General features: G+C 32.6%; 2 protein-coding genes across 3 annotated transcripts; both read left to right on the plus strand.

The window, feature by feature from the left end:
* Positions 1 to 3: 3 nt before the first annotated feature.
* LOC106758785 (protein RETICULATA-RELATED 1, chloroplastic) lies at positions 4 to 2,860 on the plus strand. The gene is made up of 7 exons (XM_014641772.2): positions 4 to 628; positions 724 to 822; positions 1,160 to 1,380; positions 1,537 to 1,606; positions 1,845 to 1,924; positions 2,151 to 2,215; positions 2,386 to 2,860. Exons 1-7 carry the CDS (start codon positions 212 to 214, stop codon positions 2,577 to 2,579), a joined length of 1,146 nt encoding a protein of 381 aa, XP_014497258.1. The 5' UTR covers positions 4 to 211; the 3' UTR covers positions 2,580 to 2,860.
* A 3,837-nt stretch (positions 2,861 to 6,697) lies between these two features.
* LOC106759206 (AP-2 complex subunit alpha-1) lies at positions 6,698 to 20,226 on the plus strand. 2 transcript variants are annotated; one of them, XM_014642259.2, is made up of 28 exons: positions 6,698 to 7,087; positions 10,021 to 10,152; positions 10,331 to 10,456; positions 10,773 to 10,835; positions 10,915 to 11,012; positions 11,100 to 11,307; positions 11,487 to 11,558; positions 11,637 to 11,729; positions 12,147 to 12,248; positions 12,445 to 12,542; positions 13,000 to 13,081; positions 13,246 to 13,334; positions 14,439 to 14,544; positions 14,625 to 14,690; positions 15,059 to 15,165; positions 15,253 to 15,357; positions 15,447 to 15,567; positions 15,665 to 15,853; positions 15,974 to 16,204; positions 16,495 to 16,575; positions 16,685 to 16,849; positions 16,932 to 17,018; positions 18,789 to 18,914; positions 19,061 to 19,141; positions 19,241 to 19,312; positions 19,496 to 19,575; positions 19,644 to 19,807; positions 19,881 to 20,226. In XM_014642259.2, exons 1-27 carry the CDS (start codon positions 6,956 to 6,958, stop codon positions 19,795 to 19,797), a joined length of 3,066 nt encoding a protein of 1,021 aa, XP_014497745.1. In that variant the 5' UTR covers positions 6,698 to 6,955; the 3' UTR covers positions 19,798 to 19,807; positions 19,881 to 20,226. The 2 variants fall into 2 exon arrangements, with proteins under 2 accessions (XP_014497745.1, XP_014497743.1); XM_014642257.2 differs by having other exon boundaries at positions 19,644 to 20,226.
* Positions 20,227 to 20,456: the final 230 nt, after the last annotated feature.

Here is a 20,456-nt window from a genome sequence, read left to right on the forward strand (position 1 = left end):
CTATTATTATTATTTTTTTAATTTGCTGTTTAAATTTTGTACGAAGTTTATTACTATTATATAGAATTGGTAGTTACATTCCACTCCTGAATCCCAGAGTAGAGCTCAACCTGTTGCAATTGCAACCCATTTTCTGCCTCTTTCTCACTTTTGTTTCCTGCACAACACTCGTACACAAGTGTTTTGTTACATCCCGCGCCGCCACACCAGCATGCCAACCTTCACCATTTCCAGCAACAGCGCCGCCAAATGGTCACTCCCCCAATTCAACTCTCCCCACGATCCCCGCTCATCGCCCATCACTCTCCGCCACTCCCTCCTCCACGTGCGCGCCTTCAGGATCCACTGCGTACCCCCCGAACCCCTCCTCCCGTTGCCACAGATCACACACGATCAACCCTCTTTTGGCGGCGGCGGCGGAGGTGATGGTGACGCCGGTGGCGGCGGTGGCGGCGGTGACGGAGACAGAGACGGAGGGGGAGATGAAGAGTTTGGACCCCTTTTGAATTTTGAAGCGGTAATGAGAGAATCGGAAGCACGTGGCGTGAAGCTGCCTGGGGATATGGTGGAGGCCGCCAGGGTCACCGGCATCCGGGAAATGTTTCTTCTTCGTTACTTGGAATTGCAGGTGGGTTCTCTCTAAAGTTTAAATTTTTGGGTTCAAAAAAGTTTTTTTTCTTCCCTGATTGCTCTCAATTTGCCTTATTATTATTATTATTGCAGAGTTCGTCTTGGCCTCTGTCTTTCCTGATGCAGCATTGTTCCATGCTGAGAAATCGAATGCTCGCGGACCCTTCTTTTCTTTTCAAAGTTGGAACCGAGGTTTGTTTCCCAAAAATTTAAATGTATAGCTCTTTTTTTAATTGAGTAGAAAGAAGAATGATAAAAACATTTAGAAGATAGAGACAGAAAATAATAAACGTAATGGTTATATATAAAAAGAGATTGAAATGAGAGATAGAACGGAAGTTAGTTGTTAGAGAAGATGCATGTGTAAATATAATAAGGTTATGTTTGAGTATGAGTTAGGAAAATTCTTTTTGTCAACTTCAATGCACCATAAGAAGGAAGAAAATGTTTCTTTTAGAATGAAAGAACTTTTAAAGTCTTTTCGGGATTAGATGTGGTGACCTGATTATCCTTGTTTTGGCATGTGCAGATTGTTATAGACTCTTGTTGTGCAACGTTTGCAGAGGTTCAAAAAAGGGGCAAGGATTTCTGGGCTGAATTTGAGTTGTATGCTGCTGATCTTCTGGTTGGAGTAGTTGTTGACATTGCATTGGTGGGTATGTTAGCACCCTATGCTCGAATCGGCAAGCCTTCACTGTCAAAAGGTTTACTTGGACAAATTCAACAGGCTTGTTCGGCTCTTCCTAGCAGGTTAGTGTTTGGAAAGGGATAAAATTTTGGGAATTCGTTATTGCTGTTTCAATGTGAGATGTTCATGATTTGTTATTATGTAAGCTTCTCCAATGTTTTCAGAGATCTAGGAATGTGAAATTATGGATGTGATACTAAATTACAATTTCAATGCAGTGTTTTTGAAGCTGAAAGACCGGGATGTAAATTCTCTGTGATGCAGCGCATTGCTACATACTTCTACAAGGTGCTCTCAAAGTTTAAATGTTAAGTAACTATTTGATTTATGGCGGAATATAGCTTATATACAAAACCCAGAAAATAATAGAATCAAACTCTCACTGCATGGAACAATTTAGTATTAGATATGTTGCTATACTGTTATATATATATATATATATATATATATATATATATATATATATATATTTACTTGGTTTCTGGTATTAGTTTATTCTTTTGAATACCCGACGTTCTGTTTTCAGGGTGCATTGTATGGATCGGTTGGCTTTGGATGTGGTATTATTGGTCAAGGAATTGCAAACATGATCATGAATGCCAAAAGGTATGTCTACCCAAGATGGGTTCTGTTGTATTACTTTATTACAAAAATTCTTATTAACTAATCCTCTTTTGGTTAAGTTATTTATACATGCTTGACTTTGTTGTTTTCTTAAAGAAATAGAGCAAATGCACATGCAAAAGTGCATTTTGTTTCACGAGGGGTGTCAGTGTCATTTTTGCTTTGATAAATTATGTAACTTTTTTTTATATATATATATTTTAAACAGGAGCATTAAGAAATCTGAAGATGACATACCCGTGCCTCCTCTTCTGCAAAGTGCTGCTCTTTGGGGTATGTCTTCTCCTGCATATTTAAATTTTCTATTTCTTGTTTCCTTGCTGCCAAGATGGACATAGACATTTGAGCTTGCTTGTTGCATCATTTTCAACACATCTATAGTGGAAAGGTGTAATAGTGATTGAAAAGATGATGATGATTTGTAATTTGGTTCTCTTTATCAGGATTCTTCCTTGCTGTGTCATCCAACACCCGTTACCAGATCATCAATGGACTAGAAAGCCTTGTTGAAGCATCTGTGGTGGCAAAGAGGGTCCCTCTTGTTGCAATGGCATTCACTGTGGGTGTAAGATTTGGCAACAACATCTATGGAGGCATGCAGTTCATAGACTGGGCAAAAAGGAGTGGTGTACAATGACTCTCCACACTCTGCAATTTCACCTTTTTCAAACCAAGAAGTGAAACTCCCATCATTTTTTCTTCTGTTGGGACATCTTCTTGTGATTAAAATAGGACCTCTTCCTGTTTTTTCTTCTTTACACTTTTTCACTTTCATTCTCATCCAATTTTATGTAACTTAGTTGTCTCATATATGTTAAGGGCAATTCAACTTCTTATAACTAGGTATGTTATTATTCAAGTTAAACTACCAAACTCTTTCCTTTGGGGAAATATAATTAATGTTGGATTATTTGGGAATTTCATAATTTTACAGAAATTAAATTATTTTCCAGACAATTTGTTTTATTTTTTAAATGTTTTAATTTTGTTGTTTAGATAGAGTATTTTAATTGCAACAAATTATTTTAAAGTTAAATGATATTTAATAATTTAAAAATATCAGTAGATGATGATTCTTAATAGATGTCTTTTAAAAGTATTATTTTTAGCTAATATTAGTTATATTTATTTTAATTAAAATTGATTAAGAATATTTTATAATTTTATTGGATTTTTTTTTGTAAATTTTTTAAGATAAGTAAAAGATTCTCTTGTAAAAAGTTATAGTCAAAATTTTCTAATAAATATTAGAAAAATTGTGATTATATTTTTCTGAAAAATTATTTTGATAATATGATTTGAAAAATAAATAACTAATGCTAGCTTACAAAATTATTTGTCAACGTCATTTAAATAAACTGAAAAGAAAATTCAAGAATAATAAATCAACATATACAGGTGAGAGTGAAGAGAACATGAAAAATTTGTTTTTTAATTTAAATTATATAGTTTTAAAGAATTAAAATCCTCTTAAAAATTTAAAAAAAATATATTTTATGTGTAAAAATACTTTATATTTGTATTAAGATGAATTATTTTCTAAAAATTCATCTACACTTTTTAACAATATTATTATAACTTCATCTTCCAATAAAGTCTTTTTAGAATTAATTAGGATGGTGATAATTTTATACCACTTCAACATTAGAATAAAATGGATGAATTTATCAACTAATTGTGATACATACAATGGAAGGAAGTTTCTCTTTTATGGTGAAAGTAAAGGAATTACTAATAATTAGATGATTTTTCAATATTTTGCGGAAGTCTCTTAAGTTTTCTTCATTTCAGTGGATCTTTATAAGAATAATTAAGAGGATTTAAGAAGATTTGAAGCTAAATTTATTTTATTGTTTATTTGAATAGATTTGGAGATTTTTTTTAATTCTATCCTAATTTTCATACACTTTACTTTCAAATTTATTCAAACAAACAAAAAAACTACTTCTAAATTCATTCAATTATTCTCTCTTAAATTCACTTAAATGACCAAAACCTTACTAATAGAAGGAATTAAGAATGTCAGGTTAAATAAAATATATTTTTTAAATTAAAATATTTAACTTATTTTGTTAAATTACATCATATTGTTTATCTAAGTTTATTAATTCAATTATTTAAATTTTGAAGTAAAATATCCAACTGTATAATTTTTTTCTACTAATGTTAGCCACAAAATAGAATCAGCAATTATTCTCTTCAACTGACCTACTGGGGATAGTTGGTACATTAATGCAATTAATTTTTGTCTGCTAGTAAATAATCAGATGGGCAAAAGATGGAGAACTATTATTGTTTAAGCATAAAATAGAAATAAAATAGAAAAAGGTTCAACAAATAATATAATTTATATACGGAATTCTTAATTGTAAAATTTTATTAAATTAAGATTTAAATAAAAAATTATTATTTGAAAGTAGAAAAGTTAGACACAACCTTTGCTCTTATTTATATATACAATAGACTATCATTTTTTTTTTTAATTTGATATTTGTTTCTTAGTTTGATATTTTTGTGTGGATAATTTGATACATTTCTTTTATGTACTTAAAATATCTTATACATGTAAAATCTAAATCAATAATGAGTTCACCAATAAAATTAAATTAAAGTGTTTCATTGAAGAGTTGTGGAGATAATTGTGCCACTTTTCAAGTTTTTTTACAAATGTGTCCTTCCCCTTTGTTCTCAAAACCTTTTCACACTACTTTTCTTAATATGTTAATTATGGATTAGGAAGGGTACTATCAGTTAAATAACTAATTATTTAAAATGAAAAAGAAACTCAATATTAATGTTTGAAGTTTCTATTTTTATCATTTTAGAAACAATTAAACAAGTACATATAAATAAGTCAATAGATATATTAGTTTTGGTATTTAAATTTATAGATTGGGGAATAATGACCTCTGTTTCTAAATTAAAAATTTATCAATAACAGCATAACTTAATAATTTTTTTACACTAATTAAATCACATATGTCTCTTTTAATGTTACTTGCATACAAATTATTTGGTGATAATATAAATTCAGAAACACTTCTCAGCACAGAATCAAACTGGTAATATGCCTTTGTATGTTAGCAGAAGAAAATTAAATTAACAATAAAAGACACACTCTGAGGGGGCCATTCCAGCTGTAAACACAATATTGTGAAGTTTGACAGCTGGGAACTTAATCCAATTTGAATAGTGCAATTTGTCAAAGGAAATTATATATATATATTCACATGTGTGCATACTTTGTAATTTAATTTTTAAAATCAATTTCACTTAGAAAAATTAAATATATGTTTATATATTTGACATTAAATAATTTAGAATTAAAATATTAAAACTATAGGTCCATGAGTTTTTCAAAAAATAAAATAAAAACATTGACTCTGAAAATAGGTAATCTCAGTCTTTTCCTCACCCTCTTTATAAGAATAATTTAGCAGATACAAATACATTATTAATTGAAATTGTCTATTTTAGAATTTTTTTAATGAATTTTGAAAAGTACTTTTTAGACACTTATTAATGCATTTGAGAGGCAATTAAATAATGAATTATTTTTAAAATAGAATTTAAGTTATTTTATAAAACTAAAAACAACTCTCAAAATGTTATAAAGAATTATATTTTTGGTGCACAGATGTAATGATATTATTATTTTTGTTCATATTTTTTTTAAAAAAATAATAATAATTTTTTAGTATACATGATTGATTACTGACTTTATAATTATTTTTTATTTTAATAATTTTCATAATATTTAATTTTCTAATTATGCTTTTTTATATTTTATTATTATAAAAAAGTGCATAAATAAAAGGCAAAGATCCAAGAGATTTTATATAACCAAAGTATACCATTTTATTAACTTAGTTATTGTAGTCTTATAGAAAAGGAAACCCTATAATTGAAATATAAATAAAAAGAACTTGATTTTATTTTAATGCTACACAGCTGAATGTTCCATGAGTAAAATTTGTTATAAAAATATCAAAATAGAAAGACACTAAATAAAGTAATAGTGGATTAAAAGACATAATTAAAAGGAATTACACAATGTATTAACTCAATTAGTGACCTAGTTGGAATAAGATACCTAGGAAATGTGGTACAGCATATAATTCCAATTTCAATAGTAGGAGGACAAATATGACTTTGGGTTTTTGACCCTTCCCACATATCATTGACTTACACACTAAAGGCAAAAGAGAGAGAATAAATATCATAATCATGAAGGGGAAAACAAGACAACACATGAAAAAAAAAAACTAATTTCTTAAAGAAAATGATGAAATAAAACACTGAACATCAGATTTTTTTCTTGTTAAGTAAAAAGAAAGAAACAAAAGACAGAGCTAAGTTGGTATGGAGAAGTTTGGAAACTAGTTAAAAATGAAATAATAGTGTGAATAATTAAATATATAACTATTGATTTTTATTTTTAAACGAAAATAGTAGTGTCTAATGCTTGTTTTATAAGTTTAATTTGTTTCTTTTTGACAGTTAGAGTTAAAATTGATTAAAAACTGTGTATTTGGGATTGGAATGATCAAAAGTCCTTGAATAGGTTGTGTAAGTTACAAACTTGGTCATTTAAAATAGATTTTAATTAATTAAAGAGATATGTTTAGAAAATGTTTTAATAATTGTCATAATTTAATGAAAAAGAAAAGTCCAAGGGTAAAAAAAAAAAAACAGAAAATGATGGAACAGGAAATTGGTAAAATGGTATGAAAATGGAAAATAAAAGGTGGTTCCAGCAGTGTTCGAGGGCTTTTTCAATTTCCTTCAGTCCACCTTCTCTCTCTCTTTCTCTCTCCTCGGAACTGTTTTTGGCTCTAGATCAACCGTAACATACAACTGAATTGTTTCTCTTACTCGGTTTTTCATTTGTGTTTCTGCAATTTGGAGCTGAAGATCAACCGTTCAAAATTCGCCTTGGATCGGATCGAATCCGCAACCGAATCGAGTTTGGAGATCTGAAGAGAAGAGAGGGATCTGTGAGCGCCATAGGTGATGGCGATGTCGGGGATGCGAGGGCTCTCCGTTTTCATAAGCGATATTCGCAATTGTCAGAACAAGGAGCAGGAGAGGCTTCGCGTGGACAAAGAACTCGGCAACATACGCACGCGCTTCAAAAATGAGAAGGTTCGCTTAGGGTTTATTTTCTCCTTTCAGCTTTTCTGCTTAATTCCTGGTGGCTGGTTCTGTTGCTCGAGGTTTTGTCTCCCTGACTCAATTGGTTGTTATCACTCTGAGGCAGTGGAAACCTAGAAAATTGATATTGATGACCTCTTTGATAGTGTCGGTATTGGTGTTTAAAATTGATAGAGGTAAATTAGGTAGGACGAGCTTTGAATGTTGAAATGCGTTGGACTTTAGTGAGTTTGATAAGTCTGGACATGACATTTTTACTGGTTTAATGTTATGTGAAAAACCAAGGTTTTCGTGATAGCTTAGTTGTGGATGAGTATGTGGAAAAGTTAGCAATAAGCTGAAATTATAGGACTTATAGAGTGTTCTGTACAGTTAGGCATCCGTTTTTGGTTGAGCTGTTAAGTTATTATCTTCAGTTTACTTCTAATAATGTCCCTTTGGCTACAACATTGAAGATGACATAGAATGGCAGCTCATGTGTAGATATTTATGTGCTAGAAGGCTAAACTTCTTCAGTTTCAACATATTAGTAGATCTAGTACATTGCAAATAGCATAGATTATTTTTGAAATAATTCTGGTATCCATTTTGTTACTGTGGCAAAGAAGTCATATAATGATAGATTACAAAATTCCTCTTTGGATCCATAGGGTAGGAATTGACTACAAATATGCTGTAATTTGTTCAACTATTATATTATATTTGTGGTCAGAGTTTGTTATGTGTTTTATAGACTTTATAGGTGCATCTATCTTTCTGAGTTAATTTCAGTAAGTTCAAATCTAGAATATTGTTAAAATTTGCTACTGCATAAAATCAAGTGGAAAGTTGGATGAGTCTGGTGTTGTTTCCACAATGATTTGTACAATTTGAGTTTAGGCCTCTTAGGATATTTATCCTATTTATCATGATTATATTGTGTCTAGGGTTACTCTAATTATCATGATTATATTGTGTCTAGGATTACTCTAATTATCATGATTATATTGTGTCTAGGGTACTCTAATTATCATGATTATATTGTGTCTAGGTTACTCTAATTATCATGTTTATATTGTGTCTAGGTTACTCTAATTATCATGTACTCTTGTATCAATTTATTATTATAAATAGAAGATTATGAGAGGGATCAATCAAGCCCTCTAGAATTATTTTACAGTTTAATTCTCAAGTAGGCCGTAACTTAATTCCTAATGAATACAATACGGGAACTAAATCCTGAAAAGCTAGAATGAAAATACGGTATTTTCCATGTTAATTAGTTAGAAAATAGATATTCAACCTTGGAAACACTGACAACCCAATTTCATTTGGTTTTTCCTACTACCTTTTAGCATTCTACCTTAACTAAGATACAGTTAACTAATACTCAATTCTTGCCACATCAATTCTCTTTAGTTTTTAAAACCTAATTAATTTTTTCTTGAATTCTAAGAAGAATAAAGAAGACATTGATGATTTATAGAGTCTGTGTTACTCACAAAAAATCTCACTCAACACTATTTTTAGAAAATTAATGATTATGGTAATTTTTGCATGTTCTTATGCAGGTCATATATAAATTTTACATTCTCCTAACAACCCACAAGTTTGTAAATGGCCAATTGAGTATCATTAACTCTAGCACTCAATTGAATAGAAAGAAAGAAACTTAAAATAAATCAAAGGAATCGAAATAAATCATCATTCAGACCAAGCTGTCTTCATTCTAACAGAAAATTATCGATCATAAATAATGGAAGAAAACAATAAAATTGTAAATATATATCATTATTGATTGTGACTTTTCCCTTGGAACTTTCCAGTCTTCTTCTAACATGAAGCACAAATTCAGTTTATGCAAGCTCCCTATTTGACAAGTCTCTATAAAATGTCATTTATGTTAGGTGGGAGTCATTTTTCCTGATTGTTTTTTGGATTTTTGGTGCTCTAATCCTTCTAGGCCTATAGCTTCTTAATTTTCGGATAAGGAAATGGTTTGTTTGATTCTCTCCAGCTGACTCAGTCACATGCATGTCTGTATGTTTCCAGAAATGTGGGGCCCTGAATCCACTTTGGTAATAGAAATTGATGGTCTATGATTCTGAGCATTGCAATGTCATTGCCAACTAGTAAAGTAAAACATGTAATATTGATTATTTATTATGAACAGTGCCAAATGATGGAATTTCATTTTACCATTACCTTCACTGAGTTATAACCTTGTTTTTAAATATGAGGAACCTTTTACATTAAAGAGCTCTTCTAGCAATTGGACTGTGGTATTGGATGCAGAAGATTGTTGTTTGACTTTTTTCTTTGCTGCACAACTGTTTCTTGGGATTTACTTTTGTTCTTGCCAACGTAGTTCTTACTTACCACTCTAATGGTGCCTATGGTTTTTATAATAAACTGTCATTTTTTTTTTTGGCTCAAATGGTATCATAAATATAATTCACACCAGAGGGTTCCGGAACTTTTTATTGACTAATTGATATTCATTCTTTCTCTGTCACAATTGCAACTCCTGGAGCTAAATTGTGTCCTGAAATCTGTTTTATTTGGTCTTCCTTCCATATTTTTTGTTTTGAATATTTTTCCCTATATATCTGTTAAACTACCCTTTTAATATTAGAAAAGTGAGTTTCTCAATTTTATTTTTATTTTTCAAATCCTTTATTTTTATTTATTTTGTTGAAGACTTCTTCTTTTAGAGAAGCAGGGTTTTCAAATTTTGTTTTCCCTTTCCAAAGCTGTCTTTATCTAACTGCTTTGGTTTGTTTACCATTTCTTGATAATCTAGCTTCTTTATATTAATCCAGTTTTTCCAGAAAGTAAAATATATCTACTCATCTCTATTACTCAAGTTCCATTTGTTCTTGCTGTTGTTCGAAACAACTTGTGAATGGCTTTATTTAATTTTTTTACCTTTGGTTCTGCTTTAGGCTTTGACTCCATACGAGAAAAAGAAATATGTTTGGAAAATGCTTTATATATACATGCTTGGCTATGATGTGGATTTTGGTCACATGGAGGCTGTTTCTCTTATATCTGCCCCAAAGTATCCTGAAAAACAGGTATTTTGTTCTCCTTCGTGATGCCTTTTTGTAATGTTTTGTTACTCTCTCAACATATACATTACTCCATTGTTTTAGAGCTTTGTTTCAGTTTTAATTCATTTACACGTTTACCTAGCAGAGAAAATATCTGTACACTGTGAAGAAGGAATTCTAATATCATCATAAATGACTGCAGGTCGGATACATTGTAACTTCAAGTTTGCTTAATGAAAATCATGACTTTCTCAGGTTGGCTATAAATACAGTGCGCAATGATATCATTGGTCGTAATGAAACCTTCCAGTGTCTAGCATTGACTATGGTATGGTAATACCTTTCCTGGACTTGCTCGTCACGTTAATCATTTAATGAAAACATACATTTCTTTTAGTATCATAAAAGGTATTAACTAGAAGTCTTTGAGCAAGTTTTTTGCAATTTGTGGTGGACTTTCTCACCTAATTATTTTACTATTTTCTGCTGATCATGTTCCATTAAAAACTTTTACATGATAATATGAACCTTCAATGATTATATAAGTTATAAACTAATAAAGTATTCACACTAGATGACTATTTATGTTTTTTTTCTTTACCATTATGGTTTCAATGTATGTGACCAAAAGGGTTATCCTGTAGGTTGGAAATATTGGTGGGAGAGAATTTGCCGAGTCCTTAGCACCTGACGTGCAAAAGTTGCTGGTAAGAAAGTATTTCATTAATCGTTAAATAGGTGGATTTATTGGAAAATATTGATCCTTAACTGCATTTTGTGATCTAGATATCAAGCAGTTGCAGACCACTCGTCAGAAAAAAAGCTGCATTGTGTTTGCTGCGTCTGTACAGGAAAAATCCTGATGTTGTTAATGTAGATGGATGGTAAATCTCAATGTAATTATGATAGTATACACTTTTTTCTGTATGGTTTTTCTTCGAAGAGCTTATTTCTCAATCTTCTACCTTAAGGGCGGATCGGATGGCACAACTTTTGGATGAAAGAGATCTTGGTGTTTTGACATCTTCTATGAGTCTTCTTGTTGCATTGGTATCAAACAACCACGAGGCGTATTGGAGTTGTCTTCCCAAGTGTATCAAAATTTTAGAGCGACTTGCTAGGAACCTGGATATCCCTCAAGAATACACTTACTATGGTATCCCGTCTCCCTGGCTTCAGGTTTGTGAATTTTTCTTTTCCTAAAATATGTATTTCTCAATTGGCTTTGATTAAAGGAAGGTTTTCAAATTCTTTCAGCTTGTCTGCTTTCATCGAGAACCACAAGTGTTGAAGTAAATTTTTTTGTTTTATCCAGCATACAAACCTTTTATTCTCTTACTAATTTTTACTTAATGTAGGTCAAAACAATGAGGGCTCTTCAATATTTTCCTACAATTGAAGATCCTAATGCCAGAAGGTCACTGTTTGAGGTTTGTCAGATCACACTGAAATTGTCCAAAACATTTGTTTAGTTAATAGTTTTACCGAGCCTTGATCTATCATTTCAGGTCTTACAAAGGATACTGATGGGAACTGATGTTGTAAAAAATGTGAACAAAAATAATGCATCCCATGCTGTTCTTTTTGAAGCCCTTGCTCTGGTATGTTTATTGTGCTGTTCTATATTTTAAAGAAATAACCATATTTTTGTTCTTTAAACTGATCACTGTATATGGCATTAACCTGCATTTGTAAATGATAATCCAATATTTATGAATGTTAACCGAAACCATTGCAAAGTAGGCCTAGGCCCCAACTTTTGTTGTATATACTGTTTTCTTCTCTTTTTCCATATTTGATTGGTTGTCTTCATTTCTATCCATAGATCTGCATGCACATCTTTATAAGAATGCTTATAGTGTGAATTTAGGGGTTCTATAGTCGTCCTTAATTCTTCATATAGAGATTCATGTAGTGAATTTGGTGGCGGTTACCCCCCTCCCAATTTACCCAAAGGATTTTTTTTTCTCACAATGAGATGTAGTAGTTATTGTCTCTATTCTGATTTCCCTCTTCAGGTGATGCATCTTGATGCCGAAAAAGAGATGATGTCTCAATGCGTGGCTCTTCTTGGAAAATTTATTGCTGTCCGTGAACCAAACATCCGGTATCTTGGCTTGGTAAGTTGGGGGCACATTCGCTTAATGCATATTTCTTTCTCTCTTTTTTTTTCTGTTTGAAAGAAGGGGCAAAAGTTGCATGCCCAATATTCTGTGGTAGATCTCATTGTATCACACTTTAGAAGGCCTTGGTGGTATTGGTTGGTTGTCATAATGTAATGTTGCAGTTCATTAAATATATGCTATTGCGGTGCAGGAGAATATGACTAGAATGTTGATGGTTACTGATATACAAGATATCATAAAAAGACATCAGGCTCAGATTATTACCTCATTGAAAGATCCTGACATCAGGTTAAATGTGTTATCCTATATGTTAACATCATTTATCCCGTATATATCATCACTGAATTATTTGCATTCGGAATCCAGTCTTTACTTATTGGTAGCATATGTCTTCATGTATACATAAAGTGGCCAATTAAATATAGGATGTCAATTCATTGATTCACTCTGATTATATATTCCTTCTGACCTTCCTACAAATTTAGATGGAATTGAGATCAAAACACTTCCTTTTCAAGATCTTGGTTTTACTTTTTTGTTTTCCCGTTAATGAGTAGATTATATATTATTTTATGTTTTGCAAAAATGTTACCTGTAGGTAAAGGTTGATACTGTTTGCGAAACTAGTTTCTCTTAAAATTTACAAGTGCATTAAAATGCAAAGTTGATACAAAGCAAATTCCCTAATTCTCAATGCCAATTTTTGTTGAATCTAGATTTTTTAACTGCATCTATTTACATGCAGCATTCGGAGGCGTGCTCTAGATTTGCTTTATGGCATGTGTGATGTTTCAAATGCAAAGGATATAGTTGAAGAACTACTGCAGGTATGCAACTAGGTCCAAACTAATTCATGTAATTTGAAAATCTATTGTAATGTAAACTCTACCACCTTTTCAACAGCCCCCTCATGATACAATAAACAAATGAAATGATCTAGCTATTAACTGGGTACATTTAATTATTAGTTTCGATTTCAACTTTTTTGTAGTATCTCAGCACAGCAGAGTTTGCAATGCGTGAGGAATTGTCACTTAAAGCGGCTATTCTAGCTGAGAAGTTTGCACCAGACCTTTCATGGTAATGTAATTGAACCTACTAAAGAAGTAAAGAATAGCACTGTTACTGTAGCAGACAATCTCATCATTGATCCTCTTGATATGTAGCTCCTGAGTTGCTCATAAAGGTTACTTTCATATGGAATAGCATATAATGAAATGAATTCTTAAAAATAAAAAAGTGCAGTATATAGATTTGAAGTTGGTATCAGACGGGTCAATCCCGCTCTATACCAACTTGAGAATTAAACTGTAAAATAATTCTAGAGGGCTTGATTGATCCCTCTCATAATCTTCTATTTATAATAATAAATTGATACAAGAGTACATGATAATTAGAGTAACCTAGACACAATATAATCATGATAATTAGAGTAAATTTAGACACAATATAATCATGATAATTAGAGTAACCCTAGACACAATATAATCATGATAAATTGGATAAATATCCTAACATATAGTTCCTTATTCTTATCACTAATAAATCTAGGACAACAATTAAGCTATTTTAGATAGGCAAATAAACAGATAATTTGCCCTGATCTTGAAGAAAATACCCCCAATAGGCTCGAGTGCAAAGTCTCCGAGTGTCTTTGTGTGACCCCATGATTAATTGAGAGTGGTTTCATTATCATACATGTGATGGATTCTTTTTTATCAAAAATTAAAAATTAAGTATAATTGAAGAGATATACTTGTTTACTTATCTTTTGTTTGGATCCGTTGATGTGTCCTTTCATCTTTTTCTGTGGCTTGTTTTCTGTGTTTTTTTTTTTTTTTTGAGGATGACCGGTATTCAACTTTTTCACCTGACTTTTTTTTTCATTAAACATCTACTTGAGAAAAGGACTATATAACTATAAAATTCAAAATAATAGCCAACCTGTTTAATTTCAATCAAAAAATTTCTGAACATGTGAGATGAACATCAATAATTTCTCAACATTTTTCTGTCACTGTGAAGGGATTGCAAGACTTTGTTTATATAATTTTGTTCAGTATTTGTAGAATAGAAACAGTAAATCTGTGACCCCATTCCCTCAATAAAAAAAATCCATAGTTATCTTAGATCTTATTGTTGATATAATATGCACATTGATATCATGCCATCCATTTTATACAGGTACGTTGATGTGATTCTTCAATTAATTGACAAGGCTGGAGATTTTGTTAGTGATGATATATGGTTTCGGGTGGTGCAGTTTGTTACAAACAATGAAGATTTACAGGTATGTTTGGAACTTGTGGTGACTATGATACTGCTCCCTAATATACAAAACATTCACGGGGCATTTGATGTCTTTTTCAGCCTTATGCTGCGGCAAAAGCGCGAGAGTATCTTGACAAACCTGCTATACACGAGACAATGGTTAAGGTTTGTATTTTTGTTACCATTCTTTAATTATCTGTTACTAGTTTGTATGGACGATATTCTTGCATAGTTCTACTTATTGAAGAGGGTTTCTAAATTGTAAAATGGGTAAGAAATATTTAATTATTTTAGAGAAAAACAGTGACATTATTGTGAAGTGGTTCCTTTAACTTGAACTTCCGTAATCTCTTACAGAATATGATGACTGCTGATTAGTGTTTCTTGCTGTTATTTTGGATTTTATGTAGTATTTTACTTTATATTGATTTGATTGCAAATCAAATTTTCTAAATAATTTATATCTTGATTTATTCACTATGAGAAAGCAAGTATTTATTTAATTTCTATCCCATGTGAATACACTTCAACAGGTCAGTGCATACATCCTTGGAGAGTTTGGACACCTTCTAGCCAGACGTCCGGGATGCAGTCCAAAGGAAATATTTGGCATTATACATGAGAAGCTTCCTACTGTATCGTAAGGAGAATCACACTCTATTTCATTTAATTTTCAGTTGAAATCCATTTTTTTCAAGATACCTTACAGGATGTGCTTTATATTCAGGACTTCTACTATTTCTATTCTTTTGTCTACATATGCTAAAATTCTGATGCACAGTCAACCACCAGACCCTGAATTACAAAATCAGATATGGACAATATTTAAGAAGTGAGATTGACCTCTTTAGTGTTCAATTTCTTATTACTATGGTTTTTCATGAGGCCATAGGTTCTTCTAACCCATTTGCTCATGTTTAGATATGAAAGCTCAATTGAAGTTGAAATACAGCAAAGAGCTGTCGAATATTTTGCATTGAGTAGAAAAGGTGCAGCTCTAATGGATATATTGGCCGAAATGCCTAAATTCCCTGAACGACAGGTTTTCTTGCAATATTGATTCAGAGACAACTTGTTTGAAATTTGCATTATCACTTATGACATACACTCATGGATTTTCTACTCTTTTTGAAATTCAGTCTGCTTTGATTAAAAAGGCTGAAGACACTGAAGTCGACACTGCAGAACAAAGTGCCATAAGGTTACGAGCTCAACAGCTATCTCAAACATCAAATGCTTTGGTTGTAACAGAACAAAGTCATGCTAATGGAATTCCTCCTGGTGGCCAACTTAGCCTTGTAAAAATGCCCAGCATGGGCAGTAATGTGGTTAGTTGCTCACTCTGCGTTGTGTATCTTCACAAATGATTTTGGTCAACATCATTTCATATTTAACTGTATAATGGTTCGTCCTATTGCTTTGTTTGACACCTGTTATTTTCTAAACAGGATGATACCTCAGCAGATGGAAGATTATCCCAGGAAAATGGGACTTTGAGTAAAGTAGATTCTCAACCTCCTTCAGCAGATTTCCTTGGTGATCTCTTGGGTCCATTGGCTATTGAAGGCCCTCCCAGTATCAATATCCACACTCGATCAAGCTCTAATTCAGGATTGGAAGGAACTGTGGTTGAAGCCACAGCCATAGTACCTGCTGGAGAACAGACCAATTCTGTGCAGGTACCTTGCATTAACTAGTAATTTAGTCTTTTGCTTAACCGGCTGTGCTAACTGAATACTAATGCAAAATATTGGATGCTTTTTTATTATATTTTCTGCATCTTATATTTTTCGACGTTAATTATGAACCACATTCTTACAGCAGAGCTTTCTAGGACAAATACAAATTTAGGCCATGCAACAATTACTTTTTCACTATACTCTGTTCGCTAATGTTCGACATTAGAAGGATATTGCTACAAAATAACTGGTGGTCATTGGAATATAACTTGCACCTTTTGTATATGCAGCCAATTGGAAATATTGCTGAAAGGTTTCATGCTTTGTGCGTGAAGGATAGTGGTGTTCTATACGAGGATCCCTACATTCAGGTATTTGCTTCATTTATTTTCTAGTGTTCTCTATTTATTGTTTTAATTTTGATCATGTATATTTGCAGCTTAAACTTGTGTTCTTAGATTAAAATATCTATGTGCCCAGATTGGTATTAAGGCAGAATGGAGAGCTCACCTTGGGCATCTTGTTCTTTTCTTGGGAAACAAGAACACTTCTCCTCTTGTCTCTGTTCAAGCTTTAATATTGCCTCCCACACATTTGAAGATGGAGCTCTCTCTAGTACCAGAAACCATACCTCCACGGGCACAAGTGAGAATCCTTTTGTTACTGTTGGTTTCTTTCAAATATTGTTATTTTGTTAATTTACATTTTCCCTCTTTTGATTGTATAGGTGCAATGCCCACTTGAGGTCATTAATCTCCATCCAAGCAGGGATGTCGCTGTTCTTGATTTCTCCTACATGTTTGGTAACGATAGGGTACTCAAATTTAAACCTGTGGTTCATTTGTCTAATTTAAAAAATTCTGATGGAGTTGAGTTTATCATGTGCTTCCAAGGCTAGTCAGAAAAAAAAAAAAAAAATAACAGTTGAATGCTTATGTTAGAACACACTTGAACACTCTCCCAAAAACGAAGGAAAGGAAACTGGTACTAGGTTTGAAAATGTATTTCTCACACGTATGCCGCAATATATCATTATTGTTTATAGTACTATTACAGCAGTTAGTTAACAGTCCACTAACTACCTAACACAATACTAACTGAATTATCTACAACATTCTCCCTTAATTCAGATTATCAATAGGCTGCACTACTATCATCTCTCTAATCAACTTGAATCTGTCAGCCTTGAGAGGCTTTTGTTAAAATATCAGCCACCTGTTAGTAGTACTGCAATATTTGAACTCCACCTTTCCATTACTGACTTGATCCCTTAGGAATTGAAATATTGTCTCAGAATGCTTGCTCCTTCCATGAGCCATAGGATGTCTGGCCAAGCCTATGGCTAATTTGTTGTCTACTAGCATCTTCATATTCTCTTATATTCTAATCTTTATTTCAAGTTCTCAAGCCACAAGGCTTGATAATCCCATTGGAGTTGCAATGTATTTCGCTTCCCATGAAGACAATCGCACCACTGACTTCATAGAACACTACGAAATAGGTGTTCCACACATCATAAACACATACCCTGTCTGGAGCCAAATGCTTCATCAAATATTACTACCGTGTTTTGAAAACAACCCATAATGAGAAATACTTGGATGAACCCTAGATCTCACTCCATAGGCTATGCCAGGCCTACATCTGCACAAAATCTCAATGAACAACAATCTGTTTATGCAAGGTTGCATTGAGTACCTTGTAACTTTCTTCCATCTTTAACTTTATGCCGCAGTCAACTAGTATTTGGACAGAATTAGAGTCCCAAAAAAATAGGATAGCACCCAGATCTCTCATTTCAAATCATGATTCTATTTTGAACTTGTCAATTTCTACACTGCATTGCTTTCACAAACTAGTAGGTCATCTACATAGAGGCAAATTAATATTAAACACTTACACTAACTCTCACATGAACTCCATATTTTGTTGTACACTTCCTGAGGAACTAAACACAGATTGATTGTCATTTTGTCATGGATAAATTGTCGTCCATAGAACTTGGTACTGCATTTGTCAACACTAATAACCTGCTTGCAGACATTCAAACTGGGATTTTAAGAGAGCCTAGAATTCAGTTTATACTTTCCAAGCATAGGCATACGATATTTATGATCTAGCTTGAGGAGTGGTTAAATAGGTGATATTATTTTGTTGTACAGCGTTTTTAGAAGCTGTTTTTGTGTGCACCTACATTTAGGTTTACGAACATAGGTTGCAGCCTTTCTCCTGGAGATATACTTGTAACTGAAGAGCCAAATTGTTGTTTTTTTTTTTTTTCTTAATTTATCTATTAGTTCCTCATCGTTAAATAGAGAAAAACGAACAATATTTGGCTCCTAAGTTACATGTCCGCCACATTAGTCCTTTTGCATCACTTTATGTGGTCCTAATATTTTAATTATTAAATTAGTCCTCTAAACATTTATTTAATCACTTAGCTCTTCAAATGAAAAGGGATTTTGTCTCTTTTCTCTGTCCTCATCTTGAACAGAATAAGAAAAGTTTACAAAAATTCATCCCCTCCATATCTCTCCAACCAAATGCTATTTTAATTAATTTATATTTATATGTTGCTTCGTAGGTCAATGTCAAACTTCGCCTACCTGCTGTCCTAAATAAATTTCTCCAACCTATATCTGTAACTGCTGAAGAGTTTTTCCCTCAATGGAGATCACTTCCTGGACCACCTTTGAAACTTCAAGAAGTGGTATGTATTCTGCATTACGTAAAGTTTGGATATCATCTACCAATTTGATTATTATTCTTATTTTTGTGGAAGATTTGTAATAGCTTTGCTGGCTTGTTATTCATGGTCATGCAAACTTAAATTCATCTTTCCTGTTGGTTTTGCAGGTTAGAGGTGTTAGACCACTTCCACTGCCTGAAATGGCAAACTTATTCAGCAGTTACCACATAACAGTTTCGCCTGGCCTTGTATGATATTGAAGTTTCTCGTTTTATTTCTTTATTTATCTTTATTGGTATTCTTAACAACTACTAATGTACATTGTTTCTGCTATCTATCTGCTTTAGGATCCCAATCCAAACAATCTCGTTGCGAGTACAACATTTTATTCAGAAAGTACTAGCGCAATGCTTTGTTTAGTAAGTACATATGTTGAACTACATATCTTGCATTGCAATTGGCAGTCCCTACAAATAGTGTAGTCGTTATACAACTTGTTTGTTTTGGGTTCATTCCAGACATTGATGATTAAATTAAATTAGTGATTACATTAGTTGAACCTTGAGGTAGTTTTAAAGCTTTTTTGTGAATGATGTGCACAGATAAGAATTGAGACAGACCCAGCTGACAGAACCCAGCTGCGAATGACAGTTGCTTCAGGGGACCCAACACTAACGTTTGAGTACGTGATTAGTTTTCTACTTTTTTACAAGATGCTTTCAATAGATTGATTCGAATGTTGGGTTGCAGGCTGAAGGAGTTCATCAAAGACCAATTAGTGAGCATTCCGACTCCCATCGCAATTCGTCCGACACAGCTAGCTCCAGCATCTCCAGTGGCTCAACCCAGCAGTGCTCCCGCATCCTTGACGGATCCTGGGGCAATGCTGGCTGCTCTTTTATGACAACATAAAGGTGTTCGTTCATTAATCATTACAAATTTGTAAACCTCATCTACACATCCTAACCCATGTTTCCCTCAAGCTAGTGAGGTGGATATACGAAATCATGATGCAAGGGCTGGCGGAATTACGAGTGAGCTTGTTTACCGGCTGAGTGTTTGAGCAGGGATTTCTGGGTTGGTGGGCATTTTTGAGATTCTTTCTGCACGAAGTGATTGTCCTTTAAGCGAGATTATATATCGGTTGGGCAAGGGTTTTAGTTTTCTCATATTTTTCCCCTTTCCCAGTTTATCTGGATTTGTTTGCGGTGCACCTGATAGCATGTAAGATATATTGCCTTTGATAGAAACAATTGTAAGTTTGAAATTGTTATTTTGATATTTCGTATACAATAATAGCTTGTGGAGTAAGGACTAGCTCATTTTTATTGAAGTTTCCTTTATATGATTAATCGTACCTTTATAGTTAAAAATTCAAAAGCTAAATGGAATTCGAATAGAGGTTTATCATTTTTTTAATCCCTAATAATGCAAATAGCGATAACTTAAGTAGAAATCAAGAAATTTCATAAATATTGAACACAAACTCAACGTGTATTATAATATCTGAATTAAACTTAGAATTAAAATGAAAATATAACTAAGATTTTTCAAATGTTTAAA

This window comes from Vigna radiata, chromosome 4 (assembly GCF_000741045.1).
Source record: "Vigna radiata var. radiata cultivar VC1973A chromosome 4, Vradiata_ver6, whole genome shotgun sequence".
Taxonomy (NCBI): domain Eukaryota; kingdom Viridiplantae; phylum Streptophyta; class Magnoliopsida; order Fabales; family Fabaceae; genus Vigna; species Vigna radiata.

Coding starts and splice junctions, on each gene's coding strand:
- LOC106758785 (XM_014641772.2), top strand. CDS start 212: ATGCCAACCTTCACCATTTCCAGCAACAGCGCCGCCAAATGGTCACTC. Junction 629..723: donor TTCGTTACTTGGAATTGCAG/GTGGGTTCTCTC, acceptor TTATTATTGCAG/AGTTCGTCTTGGCCTCTGTC. Junction 1,607..1,844: donor TTGCTACATACTTCTACAAG/GTGCTCTCAAAG, acceptor TTCTGTTTTCAG/GGTGCATTGTATGGATCGGT.
- LOC106759206 (XM_014642257.2), top strand. CDS start 6,956: ATGGCGATGTCGGGGATGCGAGGGCTCTCCGTTTTCATAAGCGATATT. Junction 14,691..15,058: donor TACACGAGACAATGGTTAAG/GTTTGTATTTTT, acceptor ACACTTCAACAG/GTCAGTGCATACATCCTTGG. Junction 15,568..15,664: donor CTAAATTCCCTGAACGACAG/GTTTTCTTGCAA, acceptor TTTGAAATTCAG/TCTGCTTTGATTAAAAAGGC.